The 26,164-nt window shown below is 41.4% G+C and overlaps 1 protein-coding gene across 1 annotated transcript in view; it reads right to left on the bottom strand.

Annotated features, from left to right (window-relative positions):
- Window positions 1-1,277: 1,277 nt before the first annotated feature.
- Window positions 1,278-26,164, bottom strand: part of dph1 (diphthamide biosynthesis 1) — a 52,427-nt gene continuing 27,540 nt past the window's right edge. The window contains exons 4-12 of the mRNA XM_079354802.1: window positions 25,084-25,205; window positions 20,507-20,661; window positions 18,026-18,147; window positions 15,071-15,139; window positions 14,222-14,378; window positions 10,793-10,893; window positions 4,851-4,929; window positions 2,503-2,637; window positions 1,278-2,091 (exon numbers count right to left, since the gene is read on the bottom strand). Coding sequence (XP_079210928.1) covers window positions 2,011-2,091; window positions 2,503-2,637; window positions 4,851-4,929; window positions 10,793-10,893; window positions 14,222-14,378; window positions 15,071-15,139; window positions 18,026-18,147; window positions 20,507-20,661; window positions 25,084-25,205 — 1,021 coding nt within the window. The 3' untranslated portion in view covers window positions 1,278-2,010. The remainder of the gene's footprint in view (window positions 2,092-2,502; window positions 2,638-4,850; window positions 4,930-10,792; window positions 10,894-14,221; window positions 14,379-15,070; window positions 15,140-18,025; window positions 18,148-20,506; window positions 20,662-25,083; window positions 25,206-26,164) is intronic.

Here is a 26,164-nt window from a genome sequence, read left to right as displayed (position 1 = left end):
TTATCACACTGCTTACATAAGGACACAACCATGCATTCGAAAAACATTCAATAACTGAGCTATGAAATTCTCTTATATATATATATATATATATATATATATATATATATATAAAAAGGCCTTCAAATGTGCCGTCGTTTGACTCCCATTCTAATTTATATTTTAAATGAAGGATTGTTTTGTATGCTTTATATGTCAACTATTTATGTCATCTTTTATTTTATTTGTTTTTTATGTTTACAGGAGCAGAGCAAACATTAAATGTAACTGCACCAGAGTCATTTGCTTCTGTTATCACTGGGCAGGGAAACAAATAATTCATAGCAGGAAGTACATCATCTAAAATAACAGAATATGCAATAACATTTTTCGGGGGGGATTTATGTCTGTAGTTAGTGTTTCACAACAGAACTGACAGTGTGTTTGGTGTATGTTGATATATGTTGATGTGCACAGTATGCTGAAGGGGGCTTAAAAAATTGTTTAATCTACCAAAGGTGGGTCCTGCACAAAACGTTTGGGTACCACAGTAATGAAGCATCTGGACCCCTCCACTTAGAATCTCCCATACTATTTACAATGTAATAAGGCCCTAGTTCATAATTAAACAGTTAAAATCTGGATGACATAGCAGAGATCTCTGGAGATCTTATAACTGTGAGATTAAACTCTGCACACTTAAAATGAGGAGGAAAATTAATGAATCTTTTATTCCCTCTCCCCTGACAGTTTGCACCAAATACTAAATCAATTACTAGTTGTGAGGGAGGCTCAGCTGCCCAATAATTCACTCCTGACAAACATGCATCACACACTGTCTTGTGGTGAACACTGAGCTCTTCAAAATAACAGCCACTACTTGGACACGTGAGAAACATCCTGAGACAGACGGAAAACTGGCGGGACGTGCAGAATCACACCGGCCTCTGTTGCCAAGGCGATGTGAAACGAGAGGAAGGATCTGCCTGGTAGTCGAAGAAGAAACAAGAAAACTCACATAAGAGGATGCTCACCTGAGAGAATGTGCTGCAACCTGGGGGAGGTTCACAAGTTCTCTGGATCAGCCGAGGCCACGCTGTGCTGATGTCAATCATTTTCTTCAGTGGCAGGCGAACAGCAATAGTGTTCATATTTTATATTTATGTATTTATTGACAGGCTCCACCATCAATAAATAATGAGGATGGAGAGCAGTCGTGACTGGCGCTGCACACATGGAGGATTCATACTCCTCCAAGCATCAAAATCAGATCATCAAAAACCATCCAAAAAACAAGATTTTCTTTCTGATTTATTGTTTCTAAAAAGGCAGAATAAGGTTTTTTGTCACAATGCATTAAATTATCATCCACAAATCGGAATAATTATCTTGCATAAAGTCACACAATGTACACCAACACGAAGTGTTCCAAACACTGTTTTAAATCAAGCCTAAAGGTGACAGCATTTCAAATGTGTCAAAGCTCTACCCAAGGACAAGTTGGAGCAAAGCCTCCCACATCGACACACATTTAAATTGCATACAATGTGCGCAAGGTCATCGCATACTTTCTCTCCTTAGCAATAACATAAAGCGTGTCCCCATTACAGAAAGGCCCACAAGCTTCTCTCGTGCAGGAAGAACTCCTTTCACAGAATGAGAGGAAGTGTCTCCTTCATGGGGATTTTTTTTTTTTTGTGTGTGTGTGTGAAAAATTAGCTCATAAAAGAGTGCCGGCTATTCTCTCAGCTGCGTGCATTTTTCGAGCTCAGAGCCCATGCAGGGAGAACGTGAATAAGAGCAATGAATTTGGTTTGATCTGCTGTGCTGTAAGACGAAGGATTATTTATGGCTGGTAATCCATTTGAGGAGCGGCTCACGGCTTCCTCTGGCTTCAGCTCTGCTCCGTTGATAGACTGTCTGGACACATACCCGCTCTCCTCCTCCTCTAGTCTGACCTCCCTCCAGCCATTACAGAGGCACTGGCAGGAACGAGACGAGCCACACCCACACGGCACCGATCCTTCCGTGCTATTCCCCTTTACAGCCACAGGGGGTGCACTGGTCCTGCCCACACTGCTCGGTAGGAAGGGCTGGCTGCGAGCCTCGTTTCTGCAGGCGGGCGGATGAATGGCATTAACAGTTGGAATAGTGACAGCACCTACCCTCAGACAGATTAGTGGTAATGTCAGGCATTATGCATTCTGAGGGGTATTTTCCACAAATCAATTAACTGCACGTCTAGGGGTCTTTTTTTTAATGGCTTAAATAAATAAGGTTTATGTGATGCCCATCAAGGTCAAGGTCACAGCCACGCCTCCAAGAGGTGTCTGAACACATGTCTTGTTTTCATCGTGCCACTTGGTGTCAGTGTGGTGACATCCTGATAAAAGTCCTCGAACACATGCCGAACACATTCTGAGGCTTCACTCAGTGAGATCTCTCTCCCCCCCCTCCTTCTCCTGTTCCCTTCCATCATTCGCTCTTTTTAAAAAAAATTTTTTATCTCCTGCTCCGACTCACCTGGTTCGGTCTGCGAGCGGGCCGCGCAGGCAGGTTGTCAGGGTGGTTGGGTGTCCACGGCCCAAGGCTCTGATTGGAGTAGAAGTCCATGGGGTAGACTTCCTTCCAGCCAACCTCCTGCAAAGCTACAGCTGCCTGAGAGACAGTGAAATCACAAATAATTCATCTCACTAACCTGAAAGTGTAACACCAGCCTACTTGTACGAGGCGCCACAGTGCATGATTCTGCAGTCTTTATCTGGTATTTTGAATGTTTTGGGGTAAACAAGCAGCAGGAAGCCGCAGCGTGATGAGAAGACAACAACAGACAAGACAGGTGTCATAATATTAATGTTGGATAAGAGGCAGAGTTGTCATGTTATCCCTATGCAGCTGCACAGCACGACACAACAGCTGTTGCAGGGGAGCAACTGCACTCGCATGACAGTGCTGTGACATAAGTGCAGACTGCTCCATATGGAGGAAAAGTGTGTGTGAATATTGATTCTGAATGACAGCGAGAGCAGTTCAATGATTGAACAGATGAATAAACACGAGAGCAGAACTAAACATTTCGCGAGTCTGCTCCTCCATCTAACGATTTGGACTCGGAAAAAAAAAAAAAAAAACAGAGTCCAGTGAGAATGCGCGATATTTTAGAAAACGCACGACAACACGACGGCGACGACATACTCGAACGTCGAACGAGCAAACGGCAAAAAATCTTTGGATGCATTTGAGATCAAAGCGAACGTGAACAGCAGAGCAAGTGATGAAATCGGTCTTCTCCAGGGACAGCATGTGTCGCTGATACACAGCTTGAGCGTAGCATCTGTATTTCGAAGGGATAGATGTAGGAACACTGAGAGGACTGTTTTCTAACACACGGGATGCATAATTTAAAAAAAAACAAAAAAACAGGGAAGGACAAATCTATTTAACGTCCTTCATATTAAGAAGGAAAATGAATCTGAAGAATGAAAACAAGAGTGGTAAAGATGCAGCACGTGGCCCTCACGCATGTTTTAGGAGTAACCAACATTGCAGGGAGATTTTTTTAAATCTTTTTTAGAGAGATAAATGAAAGTTACTTGAAATATTTTGAAACAGTAACATGTCTCTGTATTCAGATAAATACATAACAGCACATGGGTTTACTTCCTTTCCTTCTCACTGTAAACTGCGATAAATCTTTTATAGTGCTTTTTTCCCCTCTCTTTCCTCCCCATCGTCCCTTCTTCCTCCTCGCCTCGCCTCTGCCCTCCTCTCATTTCTTCAGCTTTTACCCCACGCTCTGCTCCTCTCTCTTTCTCTCTGTGGAAGCTAGCTTCCCCTGCTAATCCCTGCACTGACAGGAGAGCCAAGTGTGTCTTATTGACTATAAATATAACATGAGACGCACTGAAAATAAATGCCCCCCCCCAACACACACACACACACACCTTCAACCACCCACCCTTCTCCACACTGGCTCCACCCTCCCTTTGGCTCCTTTTCGTCTTCATTGTAAATGCCACAGTGAAAAAGCAGGACGCACTGATGTGATGTACAGCACTCATATGTATGAGATGAGACTGAATGAAGACTTATCTCAACCACACACACTGTACGGACAGAAGTGTCGCTGTATTCTACTTCTAATGAACAAACATTGTTTCCAGATAGCTGTGAATTTGAACTTGTAGACTTCTGCCAGAAACGATACCAAATAACCATCACTGCTTCTGCCGAGGTGGAGGCTCTTATTATTCTCGATGGCCTCTTTCTGAAATGTAAAAGGGGCATAAAGATGAATGCAGTCGGAGGAAAACGGCGACCATTTCAAATCGAGAGATCAACGTTCATGACGGCAATTCGCCTCGCAGCCATTTCACAAGGCTTCAAATCAGCGGCGAATCTTTGCAGACAATCGTGGACTCAATTAGACGTCGACGTCAGGTGTGAAACAGCGGAGACGCGCAACGCTAAACAGCCTAACGTGTCACAAAGTGGCCTCAGCAGCTGCAGCAGAAAACAAACACTTGCTTTGAAATGGATCTTTATGGGTTGGGGTTCGATCCATCTCTCTTTCTCTTCTTCTTCTTTTTCAGAAAAACAAGACAGCTGCAGAAGAGGGAGGGGAAGGGTGTGTGTGGTCTATCAGCCAGTAGGGGGGGCTAGTCTTCTGTTGATGCTGCTTTGTGTGTGTTTGTGTGTGTGTTTGTAAGAAATGGATGGAGGGAGAGACGGAGGGACAAGCAGGCCTTGATAAGCCTTAAACAAAATCACAGAGACTTTCTTTCGACCGCAGGTGTCTGTTTGTGAGTGCAATGCATGAGCCTACACTGATAGGTTAGCGACAGCTGTGAGACGATAAGGCGCCTGTTTACCTCATATGGGGAGAGCAGGGGTTTGGAGAAGGCTGTGCCCCAGTCGATAGAGAGGCGTGGACAAGCGATCTGGACCCACCTGTAGGAGAGAGGAGGTGCAAAGTTGTGCTCAAACGTGCATCCATAATTGAGAGCAAATAGGCGTGCAAGAACAGAGGCGGTCAGAGACGGCTAGAGATCGAGATCCTATTAGACAGGCGGGGCACATCTGCGGTTGGAGACGTGATGCAACAGGGTTTTTTTTTTTTTTTTCGCAAGACGCAACCTCCCTCCTCCTGATCACCAGCATCTGCTGGAGAGATCTGTCCTGATTTGCAACTGTTCTAAAGACGGCTGCAGCTACACAGTCTGAATGCATAGGAAGCAAGTGAAAGAAGGTGGGGAAGAGAGGGAGGAGGGTCGGGAGTGTGTGTGTGGGGGGGGGGGAAGGCATAAATAGAAAAACAGGGGGAAAGAAGTGAAAAGAGAAGAAATGCAGTGGAAAAAAAGGAAAGGTTAGGTGAGTTAGGGAGTGTGAATTAAAAAAAAAAAAAAAAACCCTGCACCAGCCCGGTCTCAACGGAGGTAGCCTACATAGCTTGCAGACAGGGTGGTGGAGATGGGGGTGGGGGTGAGGTTTTTAAGGGGGCTGTGTATGCGAGAAATGCGTAGGGAAAGGGTGGGTGAGAATAAAGAGAGGAAAGGACACAGATGTACAGCGAGAGTGAGAAAGAGAGAGAAAGTGATGACAAAAATAGAGGGAAAAGGGGGCTGGAGAGGCAAGAGGAGAGAACAGAAGAAGAAGAAGAAGAAGAGGGGAGAAAGATTGGCAGGGAGAAAAAGTGTTTACTCTGGAAAATGCATGAAAGAGCGAAGCGGAGGGAGTGGATGTAAACAGCTGGAGGGGGAAAAATGAACAATGGGAGAACGGAGACGCAGAGGAGGCGCCGGGGCTACGGGGGTTAGCTTTCACAGATCAATGCTATCTACGGCTGCATCTGCACTGAGGGAGCCGACCCTCCGCTGTCCCTAATGCTAATGATGGAGCGCCATCAGAAGTATTGACAAATATGAACTGAGCTGCACTGCATCAAAAAAAAAAATAAAATAAATAAAAGCCTGAGAGTTCATGTTAGATATAATGTCAATAAGAATACATCAGTTTCAGATTTAAGCTAAAGAGTCAGAAGGCATGCACGGAACACACATAAAGGACAAAAAGTTCTGGTGTAATCGCTTGAATACTTTCATGCCTTCTGCGTCAAAATCCCCATCTGTCTTTTCCTCCAATTTTTCAACCAACACACATTTTCTCTAACTGCAGAATTGATTGCACCGTTGACTCTCGCTCCACTCTGCTTTCTGTCACACAAACATTCGAGCCCCTCGAGGCGAAAGCATGGCATTTTTCTCATTTTCAAATAACACTTTCTTGGCTTGAAAAAAAAGAAGGAAAAAAAAAAAAAAGAAAAAAAAAAGAAGAAGAGTGAATTCTTATTTAAGCTTCTAATTTGAAAGCCAGCTGAGTCAGACATATTTGCACTGAGTATAAACTTCCTCTGACCTACAGTACGTTTGCTGAATAGAGATGGAAATGTGGAAACTGGAAAATGACCTTTAAGTCCATCAGTTGCTCATAAGTGTAGCCCGTTTAACGTAACGCATGTATCAAATCCGCCTCGGTCCAAATACACAGTGGGAAAGAAGTCATTACAGACGGAGAAGAACTGACAGTATGAATTTGTTTGAGGAAGCAGCATGCGTTTGCATGTCTGACACATGTATGTTTGTATTTGTAGAATGAGATAAAAAAAAAAAAGGAGGGTGTTAAATAAGCAAAGAGAGACACCTACATTAAATGATCAGGAGCAGGGTCTGAGAGGAAAGTGAGACAGAAAGCATGAAAAGGAAACACACAGAGGATCCCTTTTAGGGAGCTGAGAGCTGATTGGCACATAGAACCAGAAGGGACTTTTCTAATATTAGCGCTGAGACCGGCCGAGTGGTGCAGTTCAGTAAAACTCTGGTGTGCCGTGCCAGGTGTTGCCCCCTGAACGCAGCTCAAATTGTACTTCCAGCTTATATCTGGCCTTCAATCTAGCCAGCGCAGTGGATAACTCAAATCATGCAGTGTTGGTGTACAAAGAGAGAGCTGGAGGAAATAAAAGAGGTACATTACTTCTGCACAGACAGAGTGCAGCAGAAATAAAGAATTGAAGAATCCAGGTTTGGTAAAAAGAAAAAAAAATAAACCTGGGCTCTCCCCCTCTCAAAAAAATCAAGAAAGTCAAATCTTTCATCATAAAGACATTCACAGGGATTAGAGAAGAGGCATGCTTGCAGTGACACATAAAGAGATCATGAGATGCTAACAGTGCTCTACAATGTTCTAGTCCGAGCTATGGCCTCGTTGCATTTCCTGCTGTGGCCCATGACACCCCGACACTGTTGCTAAGACAGATCTGCACGACTTCGCTTCGATTACACACACACACAATCTTGACCCGCCAAAAGCCAGAACAATTAACCTTTCAATACAGCAGAAAGTGCTCATCTCTGAAGGCACACTCAATTGAATAACAAAAAAAAAAAAAAAAAAATCATTTCAATTGATTCAAAAATTAAAAATTCAAACAGGAAGATGAAAGTCTGCACTGCACCGGGTGGCATTTACGCTCTAGTTGAGATAAGTGTGTGTGGTGTTCAGATATCAGTACAATGGTTTAAAACCTGCTTGGGGACAGCCTAATTACACACTTAAGAGCATATGCTAATGGTGTCTTTTTCTTTATATGAGCGAGTATGTGTGTGTCTAATGACAGAGAAAGCCCGGGGGTGGGTTCTGTACAGTGCGCTGCGTCGGCTGGTGCTCAGCACTAATGCTTCCTCCACCATCCCACCGTCTATCTCTCAATCTCCTGCTTCTCTCTTTCCTTATATTCCTCTTTAAACACAGACTAAACGCAGCTTCAAACACATGGTGCTTTGTTGAATCTGTTGCAGTTCATGCAGGGTGACTTCCTACTTACATATCGTTTTACGCACGGAGGTTAAAAAGATAAAAAAGAGGGAACAACTAAAACAGCGAGGAGGAATTTTCATCTGAGATGAATATTGCAGGCCGTTGGACTAAAAGGCAAAGGCCAGGTGCCGTCACGAATTGGATCCAGGTGTCTTGTTATCTGAAGAGAGGGATAGAGAGACTACACCTCTGTCCCTATGTATTTCTTTGTTTTCGAAACACAGCCGTGTGTAATCCACAGCAATGTGATTATGTATCTATTTGTGACAATGTCCTTTACAGTAACTGAAAAAAATGTCAACTGAGAATTGCATTGCATGTTCTGATAATGCTGATTAAGATGCTGATAGATGTGTCTTTCTAATCTGAAGATAAAGGTTGATAGCAGCAGCCGCTGACATATTATCATCTTATAGGACAAATACTGTAATGTCAACCATGACCTGTGGGGACAACGCTACATCTGGTAATTGAATTTCATAGATAATACGAACACGTCATAAATGAATTCAGGAGAATGAGCATTTCCTTGTTTAGTTTTCTTATTTTATCTCTGCTGATTCTGCCTTTTTCATGCAAGCAGCATTCTCTGAAGCAAAGTACCCCCTGCTTCTTTTAGACTTACCTAGGAGGAAATGTAGGCTTCTGTTCCAGAGACGGTCATTAGATATCGATACGGCTATAGCCCTCTATGGTACGACGTTGGCTCCACGCGACAGGGCCTATTTTCGCTTTTTTCTTTTTTTCCTCAACAAAGTGACACGCCTATTTAATTGTCCAGTGCTATCTCAAAAGAGGGGAATTCATACACTAACCAATGATGATGCATAAACAATGGTCTCGTGAGCCACAGGGCTTGTTTTTGTTTATTTTTTCAGCACATATTTGACCCCACATTTTCCTCTACGATTTTCTCCGACAAATAAAATCTGAGTCACCTTCATAGATAAATAAAGAAGAATTTTCTAAACTTAACTTACCATCAAATGTTTTATAGGAATTTACATTTTTTGTTACATTTCCCTGAGTCAACATTGTAACATAACAGCATTGCATAAAGCCATACAGTACAGCCTTCTAGGTTGTATAACATAAAATATATTAAAAATAATGTCCCAATTTATAAATGGGGAGCCAATTAGCGTGATGTTCTAATGAACTGGATCTGGTGTGCAAAAGATAATATTGCTTATGTACACCATGGGCCTTCATTTCGTATTCAAACACTTGTTTGCACCTTGTTGAAAAGCTTTTTTGTTCTGTAATGAGGGTTTGTTTTGGTTGGCTGAATCGTGCCTGACTTACATAATTTCAGAGTTGCACTCATACGTCAGTCTGTAGAGGAGAGCCAAAAAAAAAAAAAGTCCGAAAAAAAAAAAAAAACCCCGGCTTTTACTGTGATCGCTCGCTTTCCAAACACAGCCCCCTCAACTCTCTACCTCTGCATCTCTCTCTCACTCAAAACTCCCTCTCCATCTCTCTCAGACCTTCTGTCCTTCTCTCACCCACTCCTCCCTCACACATCACACCTCTCATTACTCCACAGCGAGAGGCCAATCTGAGGGTGTGTGAGGAGCTTGCGTGTGATGCCTTTGTGAGTGTGATTGGTGCCGCTGCACGTCAGCATCTCACTATAACCCCTTTGTCCATCTGCACCTCTGTTCTTCTGCTTTAAGGTCAGATGCACCTACGAGAAGCCTGAGCACTTCATTTCTAATTGAAGAAACGTGGGCTCATTTTCATTTTGAGAAAGTAATAAGTGCAGACAGTAAACTGCACCCTCCCACTGTAATTATCAGGAACGTCTTAATGACAGGATCCATGAGTGCATCAATAATGTCACACTTCACTGATAATTTCACAGTTTGTGAGGGAAGTGTTTATTATGTGGTATTCAGGCAGCCTCTTTGAGCTGAGGCAACATATCATTACACTCATGTTAAGAGGATTTACATGATTCTAAAATTAGAAAGTGTAAAAAAAAAAAAAAAAAAGGGCAAGGTTAAATATTTTTTACAGCCCTCATTCTACTTTGACCTTCTTGCAAGTACCGAATGAATAATAGGCCTTTGAATAGATCATCCGTGTGTCAAATGTTTTATGTCTGGTGTGTCAAATCTGAGTGAAGCATATCAAGCAGTTCAGTACACTGAACAATTTGTTTTTGCTTCAAACACAAAACCATGGGCCCACCATGGCATGAATACCAATTTTGTTTATGAGCCTTCGTACTCTGTGCTACTGATTGTCCACTTCTTGTAAGACACCGAACTCGGAAATTATGCAGCCTCCGAAATGATATGTGCAATGATGCTTACAGAATACATTTCAAATGTTGATGACTGAAACTTTCATTGGACTTCTTGTGTTGCTCACAGTTGCTCTGAGGGCCGAAGACGTGATCATTAATTAGACATTTAAAAAAAACAACAACCCCAAAACAAACGAACAAAAAACAGGAAAGAGTTGTGATAATACAATTTGCCAATGAAGTAAAGAAGACCAACAGAGACAACCGTTGAGTTGATGTGTTGAATAAATCAGTGATTTTCACTCCGTTGTGGCAGGAATTCATGGAACTAGGTGGTCAAAACTACGAAAAAAAACAAAAAAAAACCTTGCTTTGAAGAGGAGAATGTCAGCTCTCGAGGCAGCATGTCATTCATTGTATTACAACTTCTGAGGATGTTTTAAAGCTGAGTAGACTAAAATGAATCTTGAAAGCAACTGGATTCACCCTTAAACCAAATACACCAAAAACTTGAAACGACTCTGTGATTTGTGATCTACAATCATATCATGTAGCAACAAATGAAAAGCAAAACAAAACACAATTTGAAAGTTCTATCATATATATTCATTTATATTTAGCATTTCTGATTTATACAATTCAAGTCCTTGACCTGAGAGTGCATTAATGTATGTACATCTTAATACTCACGCGTCTACATCTGGCATCAGATCCAGCTTGCTGGGGAAAATTTCAGACAGGAGAACTCGCGTGTAAGACTTTCCGTGTGACTGTAACCTTGACTCCAGGTGCTGGGAAGAGAAAGGAGAAAACGTTAAGGGCCAAACAAAATGCTTTCATTCCACGCATTGAACACACTTCTCCATCGGGTTATAAAACTGCACCTTATCAAGAGATGCACATAATAAATCACAACCAATGGCATACACCCACACAGGTGCAACCCTGTAGTATTCAAGGCTTTCCACAGGCTTGAGCTCCACTGTTAACAAAGAAAGCAGGAAGAGTTTCCAGCTTCTATAGCCTCATATTTAATCCATTCCCTGAAGCGTACTCGAGTCTAAAAGGTGGTTACAGCAATTAAAGCAAGGTAGCAGGGAGATTCTTTTGACCTCTAGCTTCTTCTGGCATCCCCTGGCCAGATGGCGTGTGTTGTCCCCTTGGGATGTCCTCTCGGCCTCCTTCCAGTTGGCTTTGAAGAGAACACCTCCAAAGGAGACCATCTGGACCGCACGGGGAACCAACTTAACTGGCTGCTTTCGAAAGCACGGGCTCTACCTTTATTATGGTAAATGAATCTTTTTATTTTATTATTTTGTGCCAATGACCAACATGAAGAAGGTTTACTGGTCATTTTCCTCTCTGTGCTCCCTCAAAATGCCACGCCCCTCACTTACACGCACAAGCGGCATTGGTCCATTAACGGATTTCAGCTCATGCTTTGAGTGCGGGCTCATGCATGCTTGGGGTAGAGAGGCTTGATTGGTTTATAAAACGTGCACTGAGTGCTGACATTGGTCGAAGTTTTTACGTGTCTTCAAAAGCTACAGATTGATTTTTTTGTTTCTTTTTCAGAGCACGTGAATTATGAATTACTGTCAGGACCTAAAGACAATTTCCACCATAATCTTAAAAAGTGTATCTGGACAAAATGACCTACCCTGCCTTTAAATGGAAAGCTAGACATTATTTCAGGCAGAGTATTCTTTCTTTGGAGTTGGAAGAGTTGTCTCTTGCAATTATTTCAACTTAACCATAGCACCCGTGGAAGCCATTTTATTCACAGTTCATCTTATCTAATTTAAGTTTGTGCTAATAAAGCATACATTTCAAATGATTAGGAATCGACCTGATAATCAATAATTGATGGGAAGTATTTAATTTCAAACTTGCATTGCTTTTTATGTATAAAATTGGATTTATTAGAGCATATTTTGGAATGTATTTTGTTTTATGAGTGGAGCTGAGTAATTAATGTCGCTGTGATGCACAGGTTGTGAGAAAATGAAGGAACAGGAGCTCCACAATAAAACATTTTTGATAAATGAAGTTTGGATCTGAAAAATGAAGAGAATATGAACTGTGAAAATGAACTGAGAAATCAAACTTAACGACAGATCCGTGAGTACCATATATATTTAAGTGGACACTCATCAGGATGAACAAATTGGCTCCTATTACTAACGTGACAATTTGATAACACACTTGAAAAAATTGCCACTATAGCTCCCCACAAGAAGTGTCCGATAAAGCCTCATAAACTACTTTATTAAACAGATAGAAGGTTTTTTTTTTCTCCCCATGAAATCACAGAATTTGAAGGAAAAGCACAACTGAGTCAAACATCCATTGAATATACATTTCAGTCACTGCTGAGAATATTCTGACAACTTTCACTCCACTCTTCAGGTTTCAAGCATGTTCTCTAAAATGGGACAATAAAAAGCTTTAAGTACATAGAATATATGTGAACATGGCACATCTCTGTCGCAATGCAATCATTGTTTGACAAACAGAAATTGATGTGCTTTGGTTCTTCTTGACCTAAGGTTCAACAAGAGGTTGAGCTAACAACAGTGAGTGCCGAGCTCTCTGTAAAATAGTCACCCTGAAGTATAATTTATTTTATATCGGGAAACCTTTAACCCAGTTGTGCTCAGCAAGGGAATTATGAGCTTGAACTGTTTGGTGTCAGCCAGAAGATTGGCTTTAGAATTGGTGCTGCTATGTATAGAAGGTAGTCCAACTTCCTTAGTATGAGTTCAGCTCACCAAGGATCTGAGCTTTGCCTTAAATTTACCAAAGCACCTCGGAGGGTAGTGGGACTACATCGGGCCAGCCCCACTTTACTTTCTCGGGCCCCTTGGGAACAAGCCTAGACACTGCGCCTTGTCTAACATCCACAAATGCAAGCCAGTTCAAGGAACTCTGCTTTCTGATTGACTTGGACCATGGTGTTATTCAGGGATACAGCAGGCAGCCAAACCAGGTGACAAAAACCCAGTAATGTTCCTGTGGTGAGATAAAGGTATGAACACTTATGATAGCCACTGTCCTTGGGAGTATCATGAGACATTTCCGCAACAGTGCTGTTATCAGATCAGCTTTGCCCCCTCTTAGCTGAGAGGTTATCTGACAGAATACACCCTAATCTCTCAGCATGGGAGAGCTGTTTGGCACTTTATTTAAATCCCCCTTTTTTCAATTGATCTTATCCTAATATTGAAAATAAAACTTTTTCGCTCTCTGGTTGACATTTTTACTTCAATGCTTTACATAATCTTTCAAGTTTTGACATTTACAAGTGGGATAAGGGCTTTATACAAAAAAAGTTAAAGATGTGTACCGACTATCCATACATCAACAAGACTGCCATGTATACTAATTACAAACAATGAAGTCAAGAAGCTAAATGACAGAGAGAGTTGCCGTATAAAGACAACACAAGACCGTAATGTCACATCAGTGGTGAGTAAGCAGCCTGAGGAGCTGCGGCTATGGGTTGGACATGACCAGAGAGAGACCTTTAGGTCCATGGATTAGTAACCAGGACAGACCTCTGTGTATACTAATGTATGAAGGACTGTACTTCAAAGAGTTTCTCACTTAGCTGTCTGAGCCTAATTGAACACAAGCTAGCAAGAACATAGCATATATAAGCACATGCATACCTGGCTAATAAAGCTGATTGAGGTAAAGTGTTCCAGAAACATGCTATTCCATGTTTAAAATCATGTTTTGAGTTGTGAGAAAAAGAAGTACAAGAAAAGCTTTTAAAGAGGGAGAGCTTGGATTCTGGCCAGTATGGTTACAAGTTTTAAACCTTTCGTCATGCTTTAATGTCTCATCAATGTTGCTAGAATTAAGGGAATCATTTCACATTTCTAGAATTAACACTTGAATGCAGCCAACCTTGAGGCCAACAGCAGATTTAAGGGTAGGACTTATTAAGAGTTGCATCATCCTAAATGTGAAATAACAAGCTCCCAGTGCTTGTTCAATCAGTCCGTCGTGTCACCAAAGCCCTTGTCAGAGAAACTCACATTGATGAATATTACAAGCTATTGCACAGTGGCCTCAGGACATGCAGACTGTTGAAATAAGGATTCAGACTCTTACCTCTAGGACTTTTGGGCTGCCCTGCCGGCCCAGCGTGCCCATGATCAGACCCCATCTCTGGGCTGATCGAGCCTTGTCGACAGCCTGGAGCCTCAAGGCTCGCATGGCCTCGTGGTCATAGTACTCCCTGCTGAACACCTTGCTGTAGGGGTCATATCTGGCAGCACATACAAAAAGAGGAATAGACACCTTGCTCTGAAAACAATGAATGCATTGCACACATTTCCATTCATCATTCAGGTAAATGTCTTGAGGAAGAAAGTGCAAGAAAGGATGAAAAAAAAAAATCAAATCATGAAAAGTCATCAAGTATGACGGGAGTTGATGTATCTGAGGAACAAAATGAGGAATTTCTGAGCATCTAATCTGCTTTTCTTTGGCGCAATGAGTGCTCTTGAGATTAGCATCTTGTTTATGAGAGAGCTATGATCTGTGTGGCAGTGTGTGTGTCCATAAAAACACAATTTGATTTTGCATACAAACAAGACAAAATCAGATCTGCCTCCTCACCAAATACCATCATGAAAGTACAATAACAGGGTTAATGTTGACTGTAACTTATTTTAATAATATTAACTTTTACAAATATCTCTCCTATGCAAAATCATTCTAATATCTCAATGATCTGTTGAAGCAAAACATAGACTTTTGTAAAATGTCTCTTTTCTTTTCTTGTCCTATATCTGTATCCTGCAGTCCTAACCGTATATCATTGTCATGTCATCTGTTGCTCTCAACTTGTGTGAACAGTACTGAGGTTGATTGAGCAGAACACACATTTTGTTGATGAGCTCAGCTATTTATTACAGTCAATAAAAAAAATGGGATTAAAAAAAGGAGCCACAGTACCTGTAGGCAGGGATATCAGGGTTTGCAATCATTATCGATTCCAGGTGAAATCTTCCATCTCCAAGATAACTATAAAGAAGCACCAGTCAATTCAATGTGAGAATAGAATAATCCTCTACAGACGGTAACCCCCCCCCAGACAATCAGAATTCAATTTGCGACCATAACAAATATAGTTTCTATAGTTTTTATACGTTTCGTCTGCAAGCTTTCTAAAAGCTTTTTCTCTGGCTCTCTCCATCTATCCATTCACCTCTGAGGCCTTCTAACAGAAAACACAAGTGTTACCGGGCAGAAGGCCTTAGGCCGAGGTGGAGGGTCTGCTCATGCACGCTATCGGGGAACGTAACCCCAACAACTGGAGCGTGCTGTTTACAGAGGAATGCAAGCCCTCCCGATTAAACCAGGCACTGGTTTGGGAATTCACCCAACCATAAGTACATCGAGGCTTGTAGGTGTCTGAAAGCACAGTAACCCCCTCTCTCCGGGTCTTAAAAGGTCTTAAAAGAATCCTGCTCTCACTTTTCGTGGGCTCAGGTCAGTCGGTCCTCCTACTCATTACTGTGTGGTCTCCGTAGGCCTTTTGAGACAGGGCAGGCAATTAAGCCTACTAACTTATATATTAGATTAGAAGTATACTAATATATTTTAAAAATGTGATATAAATCTGTTGTTTTTTTAAATTAAATTATTTTGCATCGATGACTGCTTAGGAGAAAACAAAATGTATATAATTATGCTAGGATATGATACAGTTTAGTAAATTTACCCTCAACTTCCAGTAATTTCCCATAAATTCCCATTCATTCCCAAGGAAAGTTTCAGATTGGGAATATTTCCAAAATGTCCAAACTTAACTTCCCATGGAAAGTTTCCGGAAATTTACTGGAAACTTTCCACCCCTTTGCAATTCTATTCAGACCACAGGGGACTGATTGAAAAGTGAAAAAGGAGGACAATATTTCCTTATCCTTAAGAGAAAAAAAAACACATATGTATAAGTAAAGTACATATGTCTGCCTATACCTCTGTGTGTGTGATTCATGCATGGCAGTGAATGTAAACACAAAATGCACTCAAGGGAGCATCTGTTTCACGGCTTCTCTTGGCTTTGCTAAGCAACAACCAAGGCCTTCATACAATTATGCTCAGAACAAATAGTCTGTTGCACTTCAGCCGAGCTTGTCCTCAGCTCTCTGTAGCTTTAGGAGCCTGGAGTGCTTTCCCCGTAATCACAGTCCTGCCATCCATATTCTATTGTTCTCTATAAAAGTTCTCTTCTGGTAAAGCAGTGCATCTATACGTTCATATCCTTCCTAATGGTCTTATGTGACTGAGACAAAGTGGAGGCTACTGACAGGAGTGGTTGACAGATGTCTTCTTATGGCTCTTTTCATGCACTTTCAAGTTTTTTAAATACACTTCCCTTCATTATAGAAATGAAACACACCAGGCGTTTTTTATGCCTCGAGTCAGACCTTAAAGACTAATACAGTCCAACCCATTCACAGTACCCAAAAGCTTAAGAAAGATACAATTATGACACATTTTCAACACTGACTCATTTTGAATTTATGTAACATATCACATGTAACACTGGAATTTATTCCACCTTCCGAGGTAATGGGAAATAAACCCTTACACTGTTAAAATGAGTGCTGCTTTTTTTTGAGCAATAAAAATGGATGATCACATGATTCAAAACCTTGATGGACATTTATTGATATAAAAGAAAGCTTGCTAAAACGGGGTGCAAAAAAAATAATAAAAAAAATAATAAAAAAATCAGAAATTTAGATTTTGGGGCAGCTGTCAGAGCATAATAAAACACTTCTTCCATTCTTACAAATTTTGGTTTAGGAGTGCGGGCCTTTGTTCCACAGGAGAGAAAGCGAAAAAGAGAAAGAGAGAGAGAGAGAGAGACAGAGAGAGAGAGAGAGAGAGAGATTTAAAGAAGTGTACCAACTCTCAGGCAGCCTAATCGATTCCCTCTACCACCGAATACACATCAAAGACAACGCACCTTGGATTAGAAAGTGAAGAACACCTTAACTCTTCTACTTTCATATATATTAAAACACACACACATTGTGTTTCTGTCCCACACAGCCAAGCTTACCCAAACAGCAAATAACGTTCTTGTTAGCCATCTTCATCCCGAGCTCTGGGAGGTTTTAATCACATGGACTAACACTAGACATGCACTGATCAGATATATACGGGGTGATTCACCTCGACATAATAATATCTGGGGAATTACTTCAACTCTGTATGCACCACAAAGCATAGGACTGAGCGTACTGTAGAGCCGCACCAGATGTACTGTACGGACAGAAAGTGGCTGCGGAGGTGTTGTTTATTTGCCTGATGCTGTTTGCCAGGGAGCTCTCCTCCCCGCAGAACAGACAGGAGGAGCATCTCTTTGATAGTCTCGCTTGCACTGCATTTATACAGATGTAAATAAAATGCAGAATAAAAAAGGATTTTAGGACACATCCAGCTTCCTCCTGGATTTCTTTTGTTTCCTCCATTTGTAGGAAATGATGATGGGAAAAAAAACCACACAGCTGAAATAGACTTAAGGACACATGGGGACACATTTGATAAATTCTCACCATGAACGCAGCACAGCGGCTTTCATGCCTTCTGAAAACATTTCTTTTAAACATGGGATTTTTTTGGCGAGCATTGTCTGGATGTGTCGTGGTTTGCTTAAAAGTGGTCTGCCTGTCTGGCTTAACAAAGTGCGAAGGTATTTGTCCTGTATCTGCATCTGCCTGTTTCCAGCTGTGCGCATCAGAAGCCTGGCACACTGTGGTGATGTCATGCTGAGTGTTCCCTGTGTCGTATGGATGGATACGGTCATAAAGACATTGTTAAGGTAGCTGCTAGGAGGGGGTGTGGATGAGTAAACGCTGGTTTGAGCAGACAGGAGGGGAAAAAAAAGTATCTCACATTATAGCATCTACACGACGGTCCAAGCGAGGGGAGGTACAGCCCAAAATTTCTCCTGGTGACAGAGGTCGACACTGCGGGACCAGCACATCGTACGCCGGCTTGAGAGCTGCACTCACAGCCTGCAGCATGGAGGAAGGAGGGAGAAGAGATAATGAGAGATTTGATTTGACAAGGTACATATCAACACATCCTTGTTTTCTAGAGTAGCCACAGGTTTGGAATTGCTTTAAAAAAAGGAAAGCTACATGAAAGACCATTAGTTATCTTAAAGGGCTTTCAAGCCACCTTAGGAGGTATTGATAATGACACAGAAATCGGAACTGAGACAAGCAAAAAAAAAAAGGTGTGGATGGTATTTGCTTGTGTTGTTTAACAGCAAGTCCTGTACAGGAAAAACCACAAGCAAAGCCAACAGTGGACAGAGGCTTCTCAAACAGACCAATCATGACATGGGGATGCAGGCACTTGCAGTCAGAGTTGGTCTTTTCTGAAAACTAGCATGATTTTGAAAGTAGCATTCCCTCAGTGCTCCATCTGCACCCAGCCCCATCCCCTCTGTGCTTCCTCAAAAGCCACGCCCCTCACTTATATGCAGGAGCACCATTGGTCCAGAAGCTGACCTCAGCTCTCTGCTTTTAATGCTTAGAAATAACGTTAGAGCAAATGAATTATTACTTTCTGTCAGGACCTAAAGGCAGTTTCAACCAAAACCTTTGACGTGTATCTGGAGAAAATGACCAACTGTACTTTTAATGTAATGAAGAATTGACTTCATAAGAAACAGCATCTGTCATCTTTGTTTATTTGAACCACATACATTTGTATTTGAATATTTTGAGTTTTTCCACCAACTCTTTAAACACGGTATAGGAATATTCAGTGGATGGACTTCAAATCATTTCATGTGTTCAAAATCTTTCTTGGTAAATATTTTAAATTCTCTTCAGTCAAAAAACCCCCCCAATAAAACAATTAAGAATATAAAATGCTTAAATTACAAAAAACAAACATTTTCTACTTAAGGTTCATCTTATAACACTGAATTAAGCTGTCACTTCCTGCTTGTTAATAATCGAAACGTGCCAAGCCTGAAATGTGTCCAGTGAAGCTGCTCATCCAACTTTTTTTCTGTTTGTTTTGCCTGAGCTTATGTATTTATGAGTGGGGGAAAACATGGCAACATTTCTTTTTACACTTAATGTGTTTAGAATTTCAATTCCTGTGTTTTTCTACAATTTGAAGGCTCTCTAAGCACACAGATAATCGATGCAAAGGAGTTAGATATGGATACTGTATGTGAGCAGAAGGACAAGTGTTGTATTTAAAGATGAAGGATTGACAGAAGGCAATGAGGCAACAAATGGGAAAGGTCACCAACCCTTACTGTGATTTTTTTGTGAAGCTTCATTGCTTGTGCATGACTCTCTGACTTTGACAAATGTGTCCACTCTGGGTAAAATGTATTTTTTATTCTTAGAGGCACTGTGTGTGTGTGTGTGTGTGTGTGTGTGTGTGTGTGTGTGTATATATATGTACATACATACAAAAAAATATGAGTATCATAATGTCAAAAATAAACAAGAAATATCAGCAAACGTAAGAAAAAGAGCGCTTTCATACTCAAGAAAATAAACCTTTCCCTTCATTGAAGCAAAGGGAGAAGATGAAAGTGCACACAATTACAAAAGAAAATAAAGAGTTAGTGCGCTTGGAGGTGGAAAGAGAAATTGAACGTTTTAAGGCTAATTTAAGAAAGTCTACAGGGAATATACTGTGAACTCTCAGCTTCTCCCGCCCATACTGTGTGACCTAAGCAAGCCCACACACCATAAAGACATGATTGAAAAACAGGCACACATGCTAACAGAACATCATGCATAGATATACCCAAACACCCCACATTAAATATGACCCACACGCAGAGCGAGGTTTAAAAATAACAGTGGTTACATTAGTGGAAGGCAGTGGAGTACTGCTGGTTTAACACAGCAAATGAGACACATTACAGACTACTAAGTGAAATGTTCCTTGACCTTAATGCTATATATGCTGCCACTGCTTATATAAAGAGCAGAGATAAGCACGATGCAGAGGCCTTCTGAGGTTCGTTCCACCTTTAAAAATCAAAAAATAACCGCTGCCAGGTTCCTCAAACCCACACTTGAACTGAGCTTAAGTTTGGCGAGCAAGCTCTTGTTCATAAAAGACAGGAAAAGTACAGAAATATATATGTGCGCCTGTGTGTGTGTGTGTGTGTGTGTGTGTGTGTGTGTGTGTGTGTCTGTTCTCATACTGTACCTATAAAAAAAAACCTTAAAAGGAGAGACAGGAAATGCACAAAAGTGACAAGACAAGTCAGGTTCAGATTCAGAATCACTCTACGTCAGCTCTTTCTGACACACACACACACACACACACACACACACACACACAAAATGAGTCTTCTACACAAAAACACACAGGCTGGTGTTTCATCACCTGCAGTGCTGCCACAAACTGAATAGTGCTGACGAGTGCCAGAGATTGTCCAGGAGGGAAGTTGAACTTGACCGTGTCCAGGAAGTGTCCATTGTCCATCTGGATGTCCACAAACACATAGAGCATCTTTATACCTGCAGTGGAGTCTATAGGGACTACAGGGAGACAAAAAGGAACAACGGATGAATAATTCACTCTGTTATGTCAGGTTAGCCTGTGGTGTATTCACTATTGATGCTGCCTCGAACATTAACACTGCAGCACGTGTACAGGACTATATGGCTAAAACAGGACATGCATCCTTTAGCTTACAGTAGGCGCCCGCCATGTGATCTGACTGAAACTCATTCAGCGTGAATCTCCAGCAAATGCGGAGAACTGATGCAAAGACTTCAATTATTTAGGGGAAACACACATGAGATTACTGTTGATGCCATTAATTTCACAGGCCATTTACTACGCTAACCCGCCCTGCGAGAGACGTGCTAAGTTCTGAAAAAGTAGATGAGGGTCCAACAAAATATGCATACAAAATACGGCCATGAAATGTCAACTTGTCAATGTCAACTTTATTTATATAGCACATTTAAATTAGCGAGTAGCCAACCAAAGTGCTTTACAGTGAAAGACAGTAATCCGCCCCACCACGAACAGCAGAAACACTAAGCACAACAATAAAACCCAATAAAAGTGACTTATACACTGTTAAAAGCTAAAGAAAACGGATGTGTTTTCAGCTGCGTTTTAAAAGTTGAGAGGCAGTTCACAGTGTGCACAGCCAAAGGTAAGGAGTTCCACAGAGTGGGGGCTGCAACTGCGAACGCTCTATCTCCTCTAGATTTAAAAAGGAACAGGGAATGTCCAGGATCATTTGGTTAGCTGACCTCAAGGCTCTGGATGGCTGGTGTAACCACAATGAGGTCAGACAAGTATTCTGGGGCCAACCCATATAGAAAAAAAAAAAATTAAAATAATCTTAAAATGAATCCTGTAAATAACCGGAAGCCAGTGCAGTGAAAAAAGTACTGGAGTTATGTGCTCACGCATCTTTGTCCCAGCTAGGAGACGAGCTGCTGCATTCTGGACCAGCTGCAGACGGTTGAGCTCAGACTGGCCAATGCCGACATACAAAGAATTACAATAATCTGAACGAGATGTAATAAAAGCATGGATCACTTTTTCCAGGTCCTTTTGGCTTAAGGAAGGTTTCACTTTGGCCAAAGAAAGCTTTATTATTGTTGGCGCTGGTCATTTTAATTTGTCATCCTTTTGTGTTACATTCAATTTGTGGCTAAAGATTTATTTATTTTTGTCCTGATTAAGTAAACGGCTCGTTATGTTGGAGATGCTTTATGAGCATTTACGGCTTACTTGAAGACCCAGACTCAGGGAGTCATAAGAGGGACAAATAGAAGACTAAAGGATACAAAAAGGTGAAGAAAAAAAAAAAAAGAGCAGATAGAGATGGTGTGGGAGCTGAGAGATGCTGAGAGATTTTCTTTCCCATGTTTCACTGGGAATAAAAAGCAGATAGGATGGAAACCAGGAGGAAGAAATGAAAAATTCCCATTAAAGTAGGCTGGGTAAAACTGAAATTCAATATGGTGGTAGAGGTAAGTGATTTAATAATGCAGTGTATTAATTCTAAGAGATAGGTATTGGAAGAGAGGAAGAGTGGAAAAAGTAAGAGGATACTCTGAGTGAGTGTGGATGTGTGTTTGGAGGTTTTGGGGGGTTGGGGGTGGGCTTGTCAATAAACTGGCAGCAGTGGTGATGAATGGGCTCACATCTCTCAGCACAGCACAGAGGGAAGAGCAGGAGATGGATGTAAGGTTTACAAAGGTGGGCTTTGCCAAAGGCTGCATGTTGAGTGAACAACCAAGGAGTTAAATATATCATGAGGCTAAAAAGGGTTGGAGGAGTGGAGTAAAAAACAGCTGTCTGTTGCTTGTTTATGGGCACTCGCTAAACCTAAAGGGCAAAGAAGAGTGACATCGATCTGTGCTCTCATTAGCATGGTAGCCTGAGAGCACTCAGACGCTGCAATCACAGACACAGTCAATGAGATGGACAGAAGTTACTCGCCCCATCAGTGCTTTAATACATCTATACATCTCATAGGTAAGCTGTTCATTAATGCCAATGAAAACAGATCACGTTCATAGTAATATAGGCTAAGAAATCTTTTAAGAAAAAAACGTGGTTTACTGACTAATTGAAGAATCAGCAGTTCCAACAGTGAATGCAGGTTTGAGGGACAGTGTTGGCAGATCCCTTCTTTACATGAAAACGTTGGTTCAAAATTGTATTTGTATTGTTTGTTTGTCTATATTTGTGTCAAATACACTCGATCACACACACACACACACACACACTTTGAAATAACAGATACTCATCAATGAGTCCAAGTTTAAATGGTTTGTTTTTTGGAATCAATTTGAAATGACATCATGAAGAAATTAGCGAAGGTTGGCGAACCGAGGCTTCTTTGTAGAGGTTGGATTTGAGTCTGTAGATATACAGCACATATAAACATGGACATAGTCTCATGATTTTAGAACTCAGGTGTCAAATCAGGTTGAATCTAAAGTTTCAAGAAAAAACACCAAAAACATGTATCTTCATACATGTGATGGAAATAAAATTCCTTTGGCCTGTAGGAAATATTGTCGAAATCAGTGCACACGAGACTCCCGCGGACGATTAAAGCCAAGCCAAAAACTGCTCTTTAAACCCGAACAACGTCAAATTAAGTCCACACCTCTCACATCAGCAAACACTAATACACCCACAAAACATATTCTGAAATGGAGTTATGGTTTTGCCCACATGGTCCTGTGCTGGATGGAGGGGCTTTTTGATCTTTCAAAGGAAATGAAAGGAGATTAAAGGAGCACAGGACACACAGCTTTCTTTTGTGAGTCAGCCACAAATCAGTCTCTTTAATCTCCCACAGATACCTGACATCTTTGGAAACAGTGCACATGATGTCCTCATGACTGTGCGATGAAGTCAGGAACACTTACATACTGGCACTCGCACACACAGATTATTTGGGAATCTGTAGTTCGATCGAGTTTGTTTGAAAATGTCTTCAGAGAAACTTCACAACCAAGCAATAATTCATCTCAGGGTCTTTTATCTTCGGGCTTTCTGGGTTTTTCTGAATGTAAATTGTGGACATGTTTATATCTCTTCTCTAAATATACGTGCTGCATGTGCACAAAACTCCCACACAGATGCCAGATAATGAGTGTTCATATCGAAAGATCAACAAAGCACCTCAAGAAAGCTTTCCGGTGCATTAAAATTCTGTAGGTCATTTCTGGTATTTGGAAGAGGGGAGCTTGTTCTGGCAGGGAAATATCAGAACTATTGATTTAGCATTTCCTCCCCATGTTCAGTAAGAGACAGACAGCGGGGGTGAGGCTGAAGGTCCTCCAGAACTGCATGAAGCTTTCTAAAGGACGCCTCTAATGTATGTTCCTCATTGATCTGCTGGCTAAATGGGATGTCCGGCCTCCAAAGGTCTTATACTGTATGTGCTTCCATACATAGAGTTAGCAGGATGCGCTAACTAGTTAGGTTTTCCGTTGATCAATAGCTCCATCGGTTAGTCTGTTTGTTGTCTGACTCCTTATATAATGCTCTCTCTTAAGGTCTTATAGAATTCACATTTCTCCATGGGATTTAGAGGAATGGACCAACAAAGCAGCTAATCCCCGAGCTGAGAAATGAAGCACAAGCAGACGAGCCAAAAACTGTCCAATCCCAGTAAAGCCCAATTTTTTTTTTTTTCAAAAAACAAAAAAAAGCCAAACTTCAAAACACAATCAAACAGTTTTACAGCATGCTATATAACCAGTATTGGCCTTTAAAGTACATCTTCATGAACACAATCTGAGAACATGTTATTAAGGCTAAGAATTATGGATAATGAAGGGTGCCATTGCTTTGAGTGACAGGCTGATTTTGATAGCTGTATGTTAGGTGTAGCTCAACCTAACCTCTTGGTTGTGTGTGTGTTGATTTTTTTTGCAATAGTTTTTGTCCAAACAGACCTTGAAGAGTCGGTTCTTCTCTAATTCAAATTTGGTTTTATTTCAAGTAAAAACTATTGCAAATCATGTGGTATCTGTGCTTTTGACCTCCTTCAGTCTTTGCCATAATTTGATTTGTTTACGTGGGTTTGTTTATTGGTCCAAGGATTGTGTGTGTGAACAAGCAGTGAGTCCTCTATTTTCCATCATTTCCCTTAGCCTATAGATAAAGACCTCTGCTCAGCTTCCTCTACAAATAGAATCTCTGTCAGTGGGAAACAAAAATAAAGTTTCCCCCAAGAAGTAAAACAGTCACAGGTGCATACTGAATACTTTTAATAGCTTAGCATTTTTTAAAAAAGTCCTCACTCTCTATAAGTGTCTCCCTGTAGTACCTAACTGAAGACTTCAAAAAGCCATTTGTATATCCAGTGGGTCATGTCAAGGTGGTAGTTTAATATGATAATACAGTCTATGGGAACACCATACACAAATGGAGTTTATTAAAAAAACACACACAAAAAAAAACATCCTCACTCAGACAGCTGTGTCCATAGTGCACCATGAAGTCAGCTCCCAGAGCTCTGGCGGTGAAGTCGTCCACGCAGCAGGCCCCGTATGTCACGTCCCCCATCACAATCGTATCTGCCTCTGTGAACCTGCAATAAACACACACACACACAGACTCTAATCAGTGCTGTCACAGACCATATGCACGTCCTGACGTTCGTTACCACACGATCAATACACAAAGCATGCCAGGCACAGTGTGATTATGAGAGCTGAAAAAGATCAATGCCCATCCACTTGCTACAGATAGAGTACACTATATAGTATCTGACAGCGATGTCAGTCAATGACTGACTCACAGCTCATCAGGGTGACGCACTGCTATTCTTTGGCTCCCCATGACGGCCAGCCAAAGGCCTGAGTGTGGCACAAGCTGTCTGGTTGTTTAAAGCCCTACTAGACGAGGGTTAATGGCTAAGTAGTCGGCCCAGCGTCAGAAAAGAGGCGAGTCTGTCTTTGGTCTGGATTTACAGAACATCTGCCTGGAAACAACAGAAACCAACTGGGCAACTGTTAAGTTTCTACAGCCTAAGAATAAGCCGTTCAGACCGGATGCTTGATGCCACAAATAGGTTAAAAGAGTGAAGCACTATGTTGATTATGTTGGCAAAATGTTCCACTTTAAAAGGAAAAAAAACCCCAAAAAAACATGACCTGCTTGATAGGAAAACCACCAAATTAAACAAGCATCTGTGGACCGAGATGTGTGAGAGTGAATTGTCGACACGCGAAAACAAGCGCTTTCTTTTATTGGCCTTTAACGGCGAATAAAATGCTAAACAAAGCCATAAAGGCTAAATGAAATGAATAAAGTCTCAGAGTAGCAGGGAGGAAGTGCAAATGAACAGAAGCTTGAGGCATTGCAGGGGAGGATAGATGGGGAGACAAGGGGGTGGTTGCAAATGTTGGTTGTTGCCAGGTATTTGTGGCTGTACTCTGACAGATTTAGGCTACACATAAGGGGGAGAATAGAGATGAGACAGTGGGCTCGGGGAGAAGAGAAAAGTGATAAACAGACATGGCTGCACACAGAACAGCATCAGCAGCT

Source organism: Symphodus melops, assembly GCF_947650265.1.
Source record: "Symphodus melops genome assembly, chromosome: 10".
Classification (NCBI taxonomy): domain Eukaryota; kingdom Metazoa; phylum Chordata; class Actinopteri; order Labriformes; family Labridae; genus Symphodus; species Symphodus melops.
The sequence above is the reverse complement of the archived record's forward strand: the minus strand, read 5'-3'. Positions and strand labels throughout refer to the sequence as shown.